This window comes from Hordeum vulgare, chromosome 2H (assembly GCF_904849725.1).
Source record: "Hordeum vulgare subsp. vulgare chromosome 2H, MorexV3_pseudomolecules_assembly, whole genome shotgun sequence".
Taxonomy (NCBI): domain Eukaryota; kingdom Viridiplantae; phylum Streptophyta; class Magnoliopsida; order Poales; family Poaceae; genus Hordeum; species Hordeum vulgare.
The window spans coordinates 616,822,791-616,841,126 of NC_058519.1; the positions used below are offsets into that span (position 1 = coordinate 616,822,791).

The following is an 18,336-nucleotide window of genomic DNA, read 5'->3' on the forward strand; positions in this document are numbered from 1 at the left end:
ATCCAACCCAAATACGTTGCGCCGCGTATGATGAACGCGTGTGAACGCCGCAACCGCATCATGAGCTCCGATGAGGAAGAGTAGGACATGGAAGACTGTGGTAGCTCCAGCTGCGGGTAACTTCATTTTTTTGGTTCCTTTCTTGATGGGTCTTGGTGTATCCCACTCATGCATCTGCTCCTTCATTGTGTGTTCCTACTCCTCCTTTTCTTTTCTCTAGGCAGCTTGTTTCCAGTCAACTTGTGAACCTATAAAAACGGGTGAAATTTGATACGAATAAGCAATGTGGGATTATTTAATAATTTAGTAAAGAACACAAAATTTTAGGGGAATCATAAAAAATGGAAAGTGCTCGCGGCCAGGCAGCCCGGCCCACTTAGGTGACGAAATCAGGCTAATTCAAATATCTATGTAACATGAAACAAATCAAATTGATCGGATAGCTCAGTTGGTTTCTCTCGTGGACATTTTTGCTAGAATCCAGAGTTTGAATCCCCACGTTTATCCTTATTATTATTTTTTCCTTAGGCAAAAAAAAATAATCTAAACGAGACGAAATAAAATTATTCATTTGTAGAAGTGTATTATGACACCGGAAAATCATATTATGACGGTAAGCGGGAAGAATCACTCCGTATTTTATTATTATTAAGTAAAGATAAAGATAACAATTAAACGGAACATGCCGTGTTGGTCCGTATGCCCAATGCCCAACCTCTAGACCCAAACACGGCTCAAGACGTGTCGAGCCTGTTTAGCCCATGTCTTGATCCCGTTTAGGCCGGCTCGTTTGACGAGCTTTGCTAGCACCATACAAAGTTGATCTTTAATTTGAGGCAGGAATGATAGTTTTTTATTTAAAATAATATTAATAAATAAAGTGATGCTATTGTGACATAAATTTTACTTTGTGTTTGCCTTATTATGAGTACTCCCTCCGTCTCAAAATTTTTGTCTTAGCTTTGTCTAGAAATAGATGTATCTAAATACTAAAACTTGACTAGATATATTTGTATCTAAATAAATTTAAGACAAGAATTTTGGGAAGGAGGAAGTACTATATACATATATGCATTCGTATTTTAGGGGAGGAAAATTATGGGTGCCCTATTTTTGGGTTTCTACTAGGTGAGTGAAATCTTACGTGAACATGGTGGCTGGCTAGTCATCGGCTTCCTCACACCGCCACCGCTCAAAACCCGAGGAAGGTAGCGACTGCCTAGCTAAATCGGCAGGCCTCGCCGCTCTCCATCTATGGCTTCCGTGCGACACTCGCGCTCAGACTCAGATCAGTGTATGCTCTCGCGGATCATGCCCGGCTCCTTGTTGCGGCGCTCCGCGCGCCACCTGCTCGACGGAATGCCTGACTCGACAAAGCCGCAGGTAAGCACCCCGTTGCGAACCCCATTCAGGAACTTCTTGAACTGAAAAACGATTGGCACACGGAGTAGCTACATATACTCGATCTTTCTCATATCAGAGAGCATTTTACATAGTGCTACTGTACTGTGTTACTACATTACACGGCTTTAATAATTTTTCCAAATCGCCTCAACAATCTGGCCACTCCCATCCATTCTACATCCTATATATCGTCTTTGCCTGGGTGGGTTTCGTCAGTGCTTGTCGTCTGGAGAAAGACAGTGTGGTGTGCGCGGTCTTTCCGCCGTGTTCTGCTGTGCGCCTAGTTGGCTTCGCCGCCGTTCAATTGTATGTGGCGCTGTTAAAAGCCCTTGGATCGCCGTGAGTACTCCTTGATGAGCCTGGAGAATTCAGAGTTCTCGTCCTCCAGTAATCTCGATGGCGTGTCGTATTCTATAATTCTTCCTGCTCAGCACAAACGAGTACACATCTTAGCGCTGCGGCAGCTAGGTCCTAAAATGTAGATAAATATTTTGCGTACAGACCTTCGCTGAAGACGAGAATCAGATCACTGTCGATAACTGTGTGAATTCTGTGTGCTACAGTCAGCACCGTGCAGTCCCCAAACTCCTCACGGAGTGTTTGCTGGATAATTGCATCCGTAGATGAGTCAACTGACGCAGTTGCCTCGTCGAGGACAAGGACATTGCTTCGCTTCAGTAGAACCCTACCCAGGCAAAACAACTGCCTCTGTCCGACACTCCAGTTTTCCCCATTTTCCACAACTGCAGGAGAAATCTCATTTGATCATCTCAATGGAGATATACATACTCTCTTAGCCAATCTATCATCTGTGTGATATTGTACACAAAAACAAACCTGTTGAGTCCAGCTTCTTTGGGCTTTGTCGAACTATGTCACCAAGCTGGCATTTGTCCAATGTCTAGCCAAAAGAAATGTATACTTCTGGTCAGTATAGGAAGTACATCGTTCCATTCTTTTAATCATCACATTTTTTTCGCAATTTCTCCTTTTATTTTTGTTCATTGTATAGATATGTTTGAAGAATGGGTTTGATCAGGTTGCAGTCTGTATGAAACTTTACGTTAGCTTTGGTAATTGCAATTATAAAAGTGAGCATCCAAATATGTTTCCTAAGGTACTCTTGTCACCAATTTTGACCATTCATAGATTAGCATAACCAAGATATCATATTTTATCAGCATAAACTGTAATCTATATTTTTGTTGAAAAATATGCCATTATCCAGAACTATCCGTTTTGCAATATGGACTATTGGCTATAAATAAAGAACAATGATATGAGGTGTTAGGCTCCTTTTTGCTGCAAATGTTATATAATTTACTCTCTTATCATAGAACATGTATAATTGACTTATTTACCTCCCATATATGTTGATCAGAATACTCATTTAGTGGATCAAGATTTCCTCTCACTGTGCCCTCAAACATGGTTGGATCCTGTGGGATGATGCTAAGTCTTCCTCGTAAATCATGCAACCCAATTTTGCTGAGATCAACATTGTCAATTTCAATTGTCCCTTGTCTCGGTTCAACAATCCGGAAAAGCGCTTGAATCAAAGTTGACTTTCCACTGCCAGTACGTCCAACAATCCCCACCTTCTTCCGTCCTGGAATTGTACATGATATATTTCTTAAAACTGAGGGGAGATGCTCTGCATATCGAACCTGTAAAAGCAAATGGTCACATTAGATGGCTTCATTTGAGCATGCATTCTTTTGCGAAAAGATATTACATTTCATTATTTAGAAGTAAGAGCTTTCCTATTCCATTGTAGAGAGTATAAGGGGCTACTTATATATCAGTAACTCAGCATGCATTCTTTTGCGAAACAAATCTATCACTTATGTTGTTTCTGTTTTCTTCATGTTGGATGATATGTTCGTTATTTTTCTCTTATGTAAACATGTCCTCCCTCCGTCCCATATTAATTGACGCTCAAACGGATGTATCCAGACGTATTTCAGTGCTAGATACATCCGTTTGAGTGTCAATTAATATGGGACAGAGGGACTGCCATGCAATTCCGTCTTGTTCCAGAGAATCCACGACTAGCCTTTCCTTAATTAGAGTATTAGACTATCTTTTCTGATCGAAAATACTATGGAGTATAAACTATATGAACTATGTGCTTTTCTGGTGTGAGTTTTTCCCTGGAACATATGTTTGCAAGCTGGTTTACTTTTAGACCATATGTTTATCCAAACTTAATAAGTTATGTTTTTAGGCTAACGGACCATGGTTCTTATGTAGGGTGGTTAGCCATAAGCGATAACTCGCAGTAACATCATGCATACCTCCAAATTTCTTATATTTATAGTGCCATCCTTTGGCCAGCTGTTTGGGGGGCGGTGATCATCAACTATTAGAGGAGCTTCACTAGGGATCCTTGAGTACTGCATTATTCTTTCGACTGAAATCATTTTGTTCTCTGTGTTGCAAATGTTCCAGGTTATAGATGACAACTGCCCATTGAGGTTCAGTGCATAAGTCACTGCAAGTCCAGCGATGCCTGTACTTACAATTATGTCAGTTTTGCAGACACAATAAAATAGTGATCAGAGTATAGACTGTAAAAATGAATCAACTATAACTTGTCTGCATGAAAAACTTACTCGGATTTATAAAACCTTCGGGAAGGCTCACCAACAGAGTCAAAGAAAAGGCAAAGACAAAGTTAGATAGCATGTTTAGCCTGAAGCAAAGCCACTCCACAGCTGAGATGTTATGGAACCACGGTCTTGAGTGGTTGTTAACAAGACTGATGTTTGCTTTTCTGAAACGGTCTTTCTGCCCATATGCTCTAATACTTGCCGCTCCTGTAAGTGATTCCGCGAAATGGTGGAGGATTGGAGCCCTTTGAATTTGTGACAGACGAGCCAGCTCTCTTGCTGTTGGTATGTAGTACCTCTGCATGTCACGGAAAAAATATTGGATTCAGTGTGTTAGAAGAATCTATCAAGGAGAAAATTTGCACTAATGGCTTCCTGAAATTCATCGTGTAAGGAAGTAACGTGGTGCATACATTGTACTAGGACAAGTTAAATCTAGTGCAAAAACATCATAGTGGGGAGCTCTTACTTGAAACACATAACAGATTGCTGTCACTGGAATAAAGACGGCAAAAACTGGCCACGCAACCTGTGACATAACTCCAATGGTCCCCAGAATTTGTATAACTGAAAATGCGCACCAACCAAGCTTGCTTGCTATTTCCAGATCTAAAACACTTTGGTCACTGGATACCTGTTACAATGTACAGTACAGAGTTATTAATTTTGGGAACAAGGCGGTACAAAATGATGTGAGGAGTAATTGAACACCAACCCTGTTTAGGATCCTGCCAGTGGGTGTGGAATCAAAGAAGGACATGGGAGCTCGGAGAATGCAATGGAGCATATTCTTGAAGAACTTCTCTGCTGTTAACAGGCCAACAAGTGACACAAGCATAGACCGACCAAAAACACATAGTGCACTTCCTATAGATAGCACTAAGTATACAGACAAAAGAAGGCCTAATCCAACTCTTGGAGTGGTTGCAGATGTTGGAGGACACGCCCATGCCATCCAATAGTTGCTTGCTACCTGGAATATTTGGAAGAATGACTGTGCCACCACTATTACTGGTGCTAATGCGCCCCCATGAACAGCCGTCAGGTATGCCCAGTAGACCGTCTTGCCAATTCCTCCCTTTTCTCGTTCTTCCTCTTGTGTCAGCCTTCCTTTTTCATTGACACCTTGCGAGACATCGTGTTCAGACTCTTGCTTAATTATGCCCTGAACTTGATCATCAGTGTCGTTTTCTCTCTCAAACTCATCATCACTATCTGCTAACTTTTGGCTCTCTGTTGACAAAATTCTGCTGGAACTCTCGGCATTTATAACAGAGTCAATTGCCTGACTATGGGCTCCGACTATGGCTTCAAATCCTATGTTCTGTTTAAGAAGATCATCAAATCTTCCTTTCTGCACAATCTTCCCATCCTGCATCACCTATTATTTTGTACCCCCCTTGGTTATTTTACATATTCTTAGCAACACGAACATGCATGTATTGTTTGCAAACAAAGATTTTTTAATATACTTACTAGTATAAGGTCCGCAGCTGGAAGAAATTCAACTTGATGGGTCACATACAATATTGTTTTGTCTTTAAGCATCCCCATCAGGCAATCCTGTAGAATAATATAGTAGTTCATTCTGTTAGCATTCATGCAGACTGATGTCTCTAAACCGTTGACCAATAAGGAAAAGTAGTGATATTTATCGTGTTTGAATCATATGCGACTAAATTCTGGACACATTCATGGGTTTATGGACACTAAATAAACAAACCTTGAAAAGTTGGGCTCCAGTGTGAGCATCTACTGCACTGAAGGGATCATCAAAGAGGTATATATCTGCATCTTCGTACACTGACCTTGCAATCTGAATCCGCTGCTTCTGTCCACCACTCATGTTAATTCCTCTTTCTCCAATCTCCGTCAAATCGCCATTTGCAAATAGTTCAAGATCTTTTGTCAATGCACAAGCATGTATTATCTTTTGGTACTTTTCCTTGTCATATGGGTTTCCAAACAGAATGTTGTCCCTGATGTTCCCAGACAGGATCCAGGCAGTCTGAGGAACATATGCTCTGCTCCCACTGACCCTCACAGCCCCGTCTAGCTTAGGCATCTCCCCAAGTATGCATGATAATAGACTGGATTTCCCAGAGCCGACCATTCCACAGATTGCTACTTTCATCCCTCTCTTTACTTTTAAATTTACATCTGTTATAGTTGGAGATGTGGTTTCAAGTTCCCAGCTGAATGCTCCATGATCAATCTCCACATCATAGTCTGTGTCACTCCTCGGTACTTCTGTAATTGCGTCGTCTTTCAACTCTTCTTCCTGGAGGTATTGTGCTACTCGATCAGCGGAAACTTTTCCCTGAGCAAACACCGAAAGTAAATCGGGAAGTGTGAAGATTGGATCTTGTAGCATCCGGAACGTTGCAAGAGCAGACAAAACAGTACCAGCTGTTAGAGGAATCCCCATCAATATGCATGTACCAAATGTTATGGAGGATATGAATGCAGGGGACCCCCAAAATATGAATGTTGTTACAGCTGTCAACCTCACAGATTTCCACAACCAATTGTGCTCCTCCCTTCGCAGAGCTTCTAGCTTTTGAAGGTACTCTGTATCCCATGCTTGAAGCTTCAGTATTTTCATGCTTCTTAGTACTTCCGTCGTTGCCTTCATTCTGTTGTCTTTAGCAGCCATGATCTTTGATTGCAACCTTTTCTGCAGTCTGGTCAGAGGAATATTGCAAGCCATTATTACCAGTGTTGCTGCTAAACCAGCCCATGCTCCAACCCCTAGGTTTAGATGGAGAACATAGACTGCTAGAGAAAGCTGTATCGGTAACATCCAAATGTAGTTTGTGTACCATATAACATCGGTTATCCTCTGTATATCCACACTCATGTAGTTTATGATCTCTCCACTGGTATGCTTCTGCCTTGCACTGCAGGATAACCGGAGCCCCTTTTGATAGATGTGGGATATCAAAGCAGCCCGTAGCCGCATGCCGAGCCGCCGAGCCCCAAAAATCCACTGCCTCTGAGCTACTGTCTCCACAACTTTGGCACTTAAAAATGCAGCAGCAAGAATGTAGCCTTTTTTCAGTCCATACTTCCTCTCTCCCCCGAGGAATCTCACCAAGTCATTAATCAGTGATGGTCCAACATAGGATGCACATGCACATAGAATCGCAAATACTGCATTGATTGTTGCTTTTCTTCTAATAAATAGGAACATTGCTCTATAGATTGATAAAGTACTCAAACCATGCCTGCGTTCAACATCTGCCAGGATCCTCTTAAATGAATCAGAGAGTAAATCGGCATAGTCCCTTTCATCAATGTCTGGCACATCATTCTTATCTAGAGGTTTCTTATATCCAATAGCAAATAGAGGACCCATCCAGGAGAAGGTGACGAGGTCCAGAACGCTTGCCTTGCCATACAGACATGTCTTTTTGGTTTCTGTCTGCTGTCCTGCAGATGGACTCAATAGTGGCTCTGTTATGCCGCTGTTTATTGAGGTGATTCCTGTTTTTCCTCTGACAGAAACTGCAAACAGATAAGTGCAGATAACAAGTGCGAACAGGTCAATCAGTTCCGCAAACCCCACATATCCATGATCTGATAAGCTGAACCTGAGATCAAATATCACACTGATTATTGATTGCAGAAAGCTAAGTATCAACCATGCCCGAATAATGAGCGGATGCTTTGCGGATTTTGTCTTGTGTAGACTGAATACTGCTAGTGACAATATTATCCAGGAGAGCACCTGTATGCCTTCACCCAGAACAAAAGGTGGGTACCTGCAACCACTTACTCTTCCTTCTAACTGCAAAAAGAATATCCTCAGGGCATGAGTGGCTAATATAAGCAGGCAGCAGACTTTGGTTGCTTGGTATGAGACGCCCAGCTTTATGTCTGCATTCTTTTGTTCCTGACTAGAATGCTTATTGCTTTCAGGAGTTGCGGTCTTGAATCTCTGCCTGCACCATCTGATTCTCTTGAACAGAAACCGCGCTACGATGCTCGTGATAAATACCAGTTGTATCAGTACAAAAGTGCTCGTCCAGAAACAAGGTGAATATACTTCTGGCCATTCTCGCAGGTATTGTGATACAATGGAACCTGCAAGGTTGTATAGCAAATTTGTGTGTCAAGAATCAACAACAGAATAAGTTATACAACTTTAATTATGAATATAACATAGAAGCTACAGTTATGGCAACAATGCTCGAGGAGAAAAATGATAAGCCAGCTGCAAGCTGGATCTTAAAAAAAATGCTCGAGAAAACAATTCCCCGTAAAAAAAAATGCTCGAGAAAACAACAAACATTTTATTTATGAAAACTGGAATCCCCTGAACAAGACACTGGTCGACTTTCGGAAAAAAAAGGATTTCCCCACCTCAAACTAGTTGTATCAGCATTTCAGCAACAGTGCAACCCCACAAGCTAAGAAAACATATATTCTTCTATTATTCCACTTAGTTATTGACATGGATATTCCTTAATGCCAGAATGTTAAAAGAGACTGATATTGGCAGGCAGGGGTAAAAGGTCTAGAAAAGACATGTCCTTGGTTTCTTTTAGAAAGATGCGTAGGAGTGTTTCTTAGTCTGAGTGATATCATCATTTTGCAGAAAGGATGCTAGGATGAAAGCGGAAAGCTGATCATTGCCCATGACCTGACTTTTTACCGCCCCAAGCTTGCAAAAATTTCCTTTGAGGAGCATGTTTGAAAACTGGTCCAGCCAAACATTTCTGTAGCAAAATATTTCGGGGAAGTAGATTTGAACCTTGCAGGTATTGCCTCACTTCATAGTTTATAGAAATGAACACAATTCACAAAACCACCGAGTGCTGACTAAATTATGGGCCAGGTATATGTCCCCGGCCACAAATGCCGCCGTGTCGTTGCGCGCATTCGTCTGCACGTCGGAACACGAAAATCCAAACAAACCCCTGTTGACAGGGCTTGGGATTTTCTCTTACCAAATCCCGTCCATTCGTTTGCAGAAACCAAACAAAGGCAACACCAAAGGAAAGCCATGGGATGTGGGTGCAATCGACCTCCCGGAGGGCGGAGGAGAGGAGAGGAGAGGAGAGGAACCAGGAGCATGGACGGATGAAACGAACCCGCATGCAGGCCAGGCGGGAGAGGAGAGGAGAGGGATGGATGGATCAAGACTTACTCGGCGAGGAATCGTCGAGCAAGCCCGCCGTGCGGAGGAGGAACATCTCCTGCACCCTCGCTGGAATCGTCGCGGGGAGAGGTGAGCGCAGGCTCGTCCCTCCTTGGTCCATGGCGCAGTGAGCTAGGGTCTGGGTGCCAATGCGAGTGCGAGGAGGAGGGAGAGACAAGTGAGGGAGGGAGGGAGAGGTGATATATCGTAGGTGGAGAGAGAGGCCCTGATGGTTACGGATTTTGGCGTGTGATGTTGAGCACGCCGTGACGGAGGACCCACAAAAGAAAAAAGGAAATGCAGTGCACTGAGAGAGAGTTTTCACCCGGCAGAGGCCTAGGCCAACACCGCCCGTTGAGAAAACTCGGCTGCTCTCGTGCGCCATGCACAAGTGGATCTGATGTATGTCCATGTCTGCTGATCGATCGATCGATCGGTCGGTGCTTGCTTATTAAGCAGAACCATTGATTTGGTGTGGTAATAAAACGGTAAAAGTTAACCTGGCATGGCAAAATGTTTGCGGGTGTGGTCACTCAACTGGATCGGCGAATCAAGATTATATGAAATCTACCTTTTTCCCAAACTCGTTTTAGTTACACGAGTTATACCATCGTCAAGATTATATGACTACATTCCTTTTTTTTTATTATTATTGACGTGAAGGCACACATAAATACTCTCTCACCAATCGTGGTTGATTTAGTACTATAGCCTGTTTTTCTTTTTCTTTTTCTTTTTCATGAACACATGACTAGCCTCTAGTCCAATGAGCCGTGGCGCACTGGTAAAAGCTCACCCCGATGACCCAATCAAGCGGCAAATGTAGCCATCGCGACAGTACGTGCGGGACAACGTTGCCCACACAGAGACTAGACGAGCGAAAACAGTAGTCAAGACAAATCTCCCCTCGAAACACGAGCCAATATGTTCCCCGTCGCCGCCCTCCCGATTTTGGTCCGGCGCCACGAACGGCAATATCGAATCGACGGCAGGGAATCTGAGCACGGAAGTACAATGATATTTATATGTAACCTCACGTGGTGCCGTGCCGTGCAGTCGCGGCGACAGGATATGCTACTTTTGTTAACCCCACAGGAGTGCAACAAAAATTGAGCCGGGAAAGAGGTTGGCTTCAAATTTATTCGTCAGGAGACAGAAAAGTTGCATATGTAGTAGTTATATATACCAATGTAATCCAAGCACATGCCGTCCAGCGTCACCTAACGCCAACGGATGGCGCGCAAAGCTACAGGCGGTAAATGAATGCCTGACGAGGCATTGGTGGTGATCGGCTCAGATTAATAATAAAACTCAATGAAACTACTGTACCATTCGCGTTTGGGATAAAAAAAGGACATGCCAGACAAGCACATAAAAACGAAGGCGAATACGTGGTGCATGCGGACGGTGCGGGATGGCGACGGCGCACTACCAAAGCGATCCATCGTAAAAGCTGCGTGCCCGCGGCCGAGCTTTTAGAGCAACCCAATAATAGGATGATCCATTTCATCTGTCGTTGTTTGTTTGGATTCGTGTGAATACGAAAGACGGTTTAATGCATCGATTTAAATGGACGAGCGTTCGTTTTTTGTCCGTCTGCAGGTTTAATTTTGAGCCTGATTTGGATCGGTACAAACACAAAGCGGACGCGGACAACGCACGCTTTCACCATTTCCTGGCCCGACAGTCGGTGGCACATTTGTCGTTCTCCATCTCCATCTAGCCCTCGCCTCGCCTCACCCCCAGCCCCCTCGTCGTCGTCGCTGCCCAATTCCGGCGGCCTCCTCCTGTACCGCAACGCCTACCCACGCCGTAGGCCGCATCACCGCCGGGGCACCACAGCTTCCCCGGCCACAATCCTCCGTCATCGGTCAGCTTCATCGTCCACGCCGGCAAGCTGTTCGACAGTTTGCCTCAAGGTACAAATGGATTGCGCTGAGGAGATGATGTTTGCCGTGTTGGTCCATGACCACATTAATAGGCAGCGGTCGTTGTTCCGAGGCTCGATTCCGGGGCATGTTCTGGCGTTGAATCACAACCGAGAGAGCGGTCATTTCCTTCTATGGAAGGTCTACTTCGACACAAGCAATCCGCTCTTCAAACATTAGAAATTCCGGCATAGTTTCCATATGGCTAGGCATGTTTCAACCAAGAAGTTGTGTGAAGTGATGACTGCTTGTGTGATCATGCACAATATGATCGTAGAGGATGAGCGCCCGGAACGTCTCCACGATCAAGGGTTTGAGTTTCAGGGTGATAATGTAGTGCCTCAGCATGGCGGAGAAGCGGCATTGTTTGCACAGTTCATCCAATTTCATCATGAAATGCATGATTTGAAAACTCATATTCAGTTGCAAGATGATTTGGTTGAGCATATGTGGGATCATAGTGGCAATCAATAGGTGTATCTTGTAGACAATTTAATTTTTATTGTACTTGTAGAACTTTGCTATATTTTATTTTCGATTGTGAAACTATGCTATATCATTTGCTTTTGTAAAATATGCAAAATATTTGTATTTGTTGAAAACCGACGGCTAGCCAGCCATGCGGACAAATAGGTCGACGCGTTGGGCACGCTGTCGACCTAAATCATAACCGGGGCGGACACAAAGCCGGCGAACGAGCCAAACAGACGAAAAACGAACGAAATCGCGGTCCGTTTGGGTGGGCCGGTTGGAGTTGTCTTAGAGCAACTCCAACGGACAACCCAAACAGACGCACAATTCGTTTGTATTTTGTATATTTGGATCAACTTGTCTGTTTTGTCTGTTTTGTTCTTTCGTATATCTAACACGTCGACTTATTTTTTGTTCATGCGGCAAGATTATAGACATTTTTTGATTGTTTTGTTACATATGTTTAAATAAACATTAAATTGTCTGAACTACATTTAAAAGAAAAGGTTGCCGATACATCTATTGGTTGTTGACATGAATTCACATATGCTCAATCAACATATTTTGCAGCTGCATGTGAGTTTTTCAATCACGCATCTTATGATGAAACTCGTCGAACTATGCAAATGATGGCCCTTCTACATGCTCAGGCACAACATTGTCATCCTGAAATTGGAACCCTTGATCATAGAGACGTCTTGGGCGCTCATCCTTTATAATCTTGTTGTGCATGATCACACAACCTGTCATCACCTTTCACAACTTTTTGATGCTTCGAGTTCTAGCGGGATACTAAATGATGCTCTATCGAGATTGAAGAACGCCAATGGAACACTCTCTTGCTCTTGGCAAATCTCTTTCTCTTCTTTCCTACAGGGTTGGATATTGTCTTCACAAAAGTAGACCACTACTGATAGATACTGTCAGCTAGATAGTATCCATTATTGTATTGGTGGCCATTGATCTCAACATTCACCTCTGCTATCCTAGCAAATACCGGAAAGCGCTGGAGCACAATGATATCGCTGTGAGATCTGACCATGCCAAAGAAAGACTGTCAAATCCAGAGATCTTGGGAAGTCACGACTTCAAGTATGACAGTGCAAGCTTGGACATGGCCTTTATACGGGCCCTGCCAAGCAGAAGGGCAGTTTTTCCACTTTTAGTGCATACATTCTATGCCACCAAGCATCCCCGGGAACCCCCTGCTAGCATTCATCGCCAACAACCGTGTTGTATCAGCAACAATTGGTTCTCTCAAGCACTCCGTCCGAAAGACAACTATGGCAGCTTTGCAAAACCTATACATGAACTCAAGGCATGTAGACTCACTCATCCGGACATACTCATCATTGAGGTTACCGAGAATTCCGTATGCAAGCATCCGAATGGCAGTAGTGCATTTCTGATAAGAGGAGAAACCCATTTTTCCAAGGGCATCACTCTTGCACTCGAAATAGTTATCGTACTCCACCACCCCTCCCGAATACGATTGAACATATGCATAGCCATACGAAAATGGTATCGGAACATGTGATGTTTGAAGAGCGGGTTTGGGGTCCCTAAGTAGTCCTTCAAGAGTAGGAAATGGCCACTCTCCCGGTTGCGATTCACTGCTGGTGTGTGCCCCGGTATGGACTCCCTAAACTGCGGTCGCTCCATACTTAGGTGGTCATGGACGACCAACACAGCTGCCACGATTTCCTCATCGTCGAATGAATAATCATCCGAATCACAAAGAACGTTGTAGAAAAAACAACTTGTAGGCGTCTTGGAAGAATTCGGCCGGTGAGGAGCCTCACACCCCATCGAGACAAAGTAGCGGAGTTGGACAACGGCAGCGGTGACGCGGGAGATGAGGCTTTTGGGAGGGTGAGTCTATGGGCTATTAGCTGGCAGCGACGATGGAAGTGGGCGGTGGGGCGGACGGGAGAGTTGGAGGGGAAGGAGGAAGAGGAGACTCACATATGTACCACTGACTGGCCGGCCAAAGGGAAGAGAAGGGAGGGCAACACGGGTGTCCGTCATGTGTCCGTGACGATGTAAATCCGGCCCAAATTTGAGCCTAGAATGGGTTGCGCGCGAACAAAAAACGAAAGCGTGTCCATTTAGGTCGGTGCGTTGGGCCGTGTTTGCTGTCTGCGACGACCCGAATGGACACGCACGAATGAATCGGACGGTTGGAGTTTCTCTTAGGCCAACTCCAACGTACGACCCCAAACGAATGTTCGCTTGGTCTGTTTTGGAGTGGGAAAACGGGCACCCATGCCCAGTTTGGGCCGGCCTAGTGTCGAGGCACCGAACACGCGGCCGCATCCCCAACTTGTCCATGGTAGATGTAAATAAAAAACACCCAAAAAATAGAATAACAAACAATGCATTCTAAAATAGCTTAAAACATTAAATAACTTAATTAAATAGTCTGAAGTGGTCACGGCCCATGCATAGTACTCCCTCCGTCCCAAAATTATTGTCTTAAATTTGTCTAGACATAAATGTATCTAGTCACGTTTTAGTATTTAGATACATCCATTTCTAGACAAACCTAAGACAAGAACTTTGGGACGGAGGGAGTACTTAACATGAAATTGAAAAAGAACCGTCGCCGTCACTGTCGATGTCGTCGAAGCCGTCGTCTTCAGGAACCACCATCCCCGTCGTTGCTTGTCCAGTCGATGTAGGGTGGGGGCGTCCAGTGGTGTGGCGGCGCCCCCTGGCCCGCCCGTCCTCCCCCTGGACACGAGCGAATGGGCGAGATGTGTGCCCTTCTCCTCCCTCTTGCCTGCCCGTCGGGGACACGCCCCCCCATTTTCCCTCCATTTCGCCCAAACTCTCCCACTCCCTGTCTCCCTTCTCCCCTTTACCATGGTCGGGGAACCGACGCATCCCGGTGATCGGGTTGCGATCGTGTGTCCTGCTACAAAGAAGAAGGCTTCCAAGAAGCCGCGGTCGAAGCTCACGCCAATGGAGCTCGCCAAGCTCGACGCTGAAACAGCCAAAAGAAGGAACCGACATACAAAGGTGGTGGAGAAGAAAGCCCTTGCGACTATGCCCTCGAGGCGGCCACGCTCTGAGCCGGGCAGTAGCATGCTGACGTCAACGACAAGGAGTCCATCGTTGCCAAGGCGCACGCCCTCCTCATGTTAAGGTTGTGCCGACCCCCGATGGTCATTCTCTCGGTCGCTGTCATGGCCGCGACCAGCACAGGATCGTCGGCTCTTCGTCCTCCGTAGCACCGTTCTCATAGCTCATCCATCACACCCGAGGTGTATCGCATGTCGCCGCTCCACGACCAAGGGCATACAAGGTTCTCCACATCGCCGGACTGTAGTGCGGTCGCTCTAGCCATGCCCACGAGCATGATCGACCTCAACGTCACATCGAGGTACAGTGGCGCTGGCCAGCCCCGTTTGTCCCCTTAGGTGAACATGGCTGGTGCCCATAGGTTGTTTGATGAAATGCCACTCGCAATGCTGATGTATACTACTGGCTTTATTATTGTAGACGTTGTTGGGCCTTCAAATATGGAGTTGTGAAGGATAACATCAAATTTCCCTCAAGTGGATGACCTAAGGTTTATCAATCCATGGGAGGTGTAGGATGAAGATGGTCTCTCTCAAACAACCCTACAATCAAATACAAGAAATCTCTTATGTCCCCAACACACCCAATACAATGAGAAATTGTAAAGGTGCACTAGTTCGACAAAGAGATGATGATACAAGTGTAGTATGGATAGTAGAAATAATTTTTTTAAATCTGAGTAAATAAAACAGCGAGGTAACAAGTAGTAAACAATGAGCAAAACGTTATATAAATGCTTGGAGATAAGGCCTAGAGTTCATACTTTCACTAGTGCAATCTCTCAACAATGCTAACATAGTAGAATCCTATGATCGTCCCTCAACATGAAACAAATAGTCGCTCCAAAGTTCCTATTAGCGCAGAAAATAATAAGAAGTTATTGTAGGCAGCGTACCACCTCAAAGTTATTCTTTCCGATCAATCTTTTGGGCTATTCCTATAGGTGTCACAAACATCCCTAGAGTTCGTACTAGAATAACACCTATGATACATATCAATCAACTCTAATGCCACCTAGATAGTCCAATGTCACCTCAAGTATCCATGTATTAATTATTTGACATGCATCAAAAAAATTCATATTCATCATATTTGATCCAACACAAAGAACTTCAAAGAGTACCCCCGAGATTTTTTTTGGAGAAAGTCAGATTAAAACATGCAATCAACCCCTATGCATAGATCCCCAAGGTCACCGGAACCCGCAAGTTGACGCCATAACATATATCAAGTGAATCAATAGAATACCCCATTGTCACCACGGGTATCTACATGCAAGACATACATCAAGTGTTCTCAAACCCAAAAAATGCAATCCAACATAACGAAATCTCAAAGGGAAAGATTCAATTCATCACAATAAGATGGCAATGGAAGAACACCATATGATCCAACTATATTAACAAAGCCCGCGATACATCAAGATCGTGTCATCTCAAGAACATGAGAGAGGGAGATTAAACACATACTACTGGTACATACCCTCAGCCCCGAGTGTGAACTACTCCCTCCTCCTCATGGCCTTCATCGGGATGATGGAGATGGTCACCGATGATGATTTCCCCCTCCGACGGAGTACTAGAAAGGCTTCAGATGGGTTTTTCTTTGATACAACGAGTTGTGGTGACGGAGCGAAAGTTCTAGGTACAAATTTTTATACCTAAATTTTCTATACTACAAATTTCTATACCTAAATTTTCTGTACTAAATATTTCTACAAGAATGGAGGGAGGTTCTAGGCCTAATATTTTTACTACAAATTTCTACAAGAACAAAGTGAGGAGGGAGGGAGGGAAGTGGAGGGAGGAGGGATGAGGGAGGGAGGAGGGAAGAGGGTCGGTGGCCGAAGGAGGAGAAGAGGCGGCGAGCGGAGAGGGAGAAGGGAGAGGATGGATGGGGAGTAGAGTGAGGGCCGGGGGAGGAGGGTAGGGATGGAGGTGAGGGGAGATCGGGGGCGAGGAGGAGGCTTACAACAATGAAGGAGGAAACGGTGCGGCAACGACATCGACGACGCGATGAGCGAGAGAAAGAGTGTGCGTGAAGGGGATAGTGGGCAACACGGGCGAGCGAAAGAGGATAAGGGTAAATTAGCAGTAGCACAGCCAGGAGAAGAGCGCTACTGCTATAGAGTTATCAGTAGTACTGCAAATAAAAACGTGTTACCGCTAAGCAGGTAGCACTGTGTGGGTTTACTTGCAGCGACTCTTCCCAACACGTGCTACTGCTAAACTGTTTAGCAGTAGTGCGCTTCCATGACGCGTGCTGCTACTATGCATAGTTGGATGGGTAAGCATACCAGCAACGCCTTTTATTCTCCCGCGCAACTGATAAGTCTGGAGCGGTAGCGCATTTTATCCACTCGCGCTACTGCTAAGTAGCAGTAGCTCGTTACTCTGACCCGCGCTACTCCTAAATCTCCACCTATCGTCTTTTCACTAGTAGTATTATTTTAAGTGCACAATCAAACATCTTCTCTTTGGTTTTCATCGTAGGGTCACACATGCTTCACCAGATTATTGAGTAGTTATGCGTACACGTGATGATCTTGGAGATTCTAATTCATATGCAGAAAGTTCTTAAGCTGAGCTGCATCTTAATCTTTTGGGATTTCAACTTGTTCTCCACGTGCTTCAAAATCATTGGTTTGTGCTACACCGCTATCCTCATCCTCAACAATCATATTGTGCAAAATAATACAACATGTCATGAGCTTCCATAAAGTTTGTGATTCCCATATAATTGCAGCCACACGAACAATTCCTCAACGAGGTTAAAGCACTCTCAATGCCCTCTCCACATCCTTCCTAGCGGCTTTATGCATTGGTGCGAAGTTTTTTTTTGTTTCCATGTGGTTTGGATATGGTCTTCACAAAATGCAGCCCACTAAGGATAGATGTCGTCGGCAAGATAGTATCCCATGTTGTAGTCTCGAACGTTGACGGTGTAGTTGCACGGTGATACGTCCCAAACGTATCTATAATTTATGCTTGTTCCATGATCTTTTGAGTGACATTCTTATATGTTTTGCTACATTTTTATATCATTTTACACATATTTGGACTAACCTAGTAACTCAATGCACCCAGTGCCAGTTTCTGTCTGCTGATGTCTATTTTGCAGGGGCTTTTACCCAATTTTCCGAAGCCCGAAAAACTCCAGAATATATATATACAAATAAATAGCTAAACAGAAGCTTCGGGATCACCGAAGGAGGGCCAGAGGGGGGCCAGAGGCCTCCCAGACGGCCTGCTGGCGCGGCCAGGCCCTAGGCCGCGCCAGGAGGTCGCCTGGGTGGGTCCCACCTCCTCTGGTGCCCTCCTTTTGCCTATATTTAGTGTTTCATGAGGAAACCCTTGCAGACTTTTTGGAATCGGGAATTTCTTCATCGTTCCGCCGCCGCAGCGCTTCCAAGATCGGGAGCGTCAAGAGACCTCTTCCCGGCACCCTACCGGAGGGAGTATTGACCTTCGGAAGCTTCTCCACCGCCATATATGCTTTCCGGGCGTGTCATGAGTAGTCCTCCTTGGACCATGAGTCCGTGACCAGTAGCTATGTGATGTCTTCTCTCCAATCTCGTGCTTCAATGGTTAGTCATTGTGAGCTATCCTACATGATCAAGGCATCTTTGTAATTCTCTTGCTTTTGCTATGCTCGGTTTGTTGGGATCCGATGGATTATGAGATTATGTTCAGAT

The 18,336-nt window shown here is 44.7% G+C and overlaps 1 protein-coding gene across 1 annotated transcript; it reads right to left on the reverse strand.

The window, feature by feature from the left end:
• Window positions 1–1,452: 1,452 nt before the first annotated feature.
• On the reverse strand, window positions 1,453–9,673 carry LOC123427869 (putative ABC transporter C family member 15). The gene is made up of 11 exons (XM_045112004.1): window positions 9,169–9,673; window positions 5,740–8,102; window positions 5,493–5,579; window positions 4,732–5,397; window positions 4,486–4,650; window positions 4,020–4,314; window positions 3,702–3,916; window positions 2,766–3,071; window positions 2,242–2,305; window positions 1,908–2,147; window positions 1,453–1,827 (listed from the first exon to the last, which is right to left on the reverse strand). Exons 1-11 carry the CDS (start codon window positions 9,569–9,571, stop codon window positions 1,724–1,726), a joined length of 4,908 nt encoding a protein of 1,635 aa, XP_044967939.1. The 5' UTR covers window positions 9,572–9,673; the 3' UTR covers window positions 1,453–1,723.
• Window positions 9,674–18,336: the final 8,663 nt, after the last annotated feature.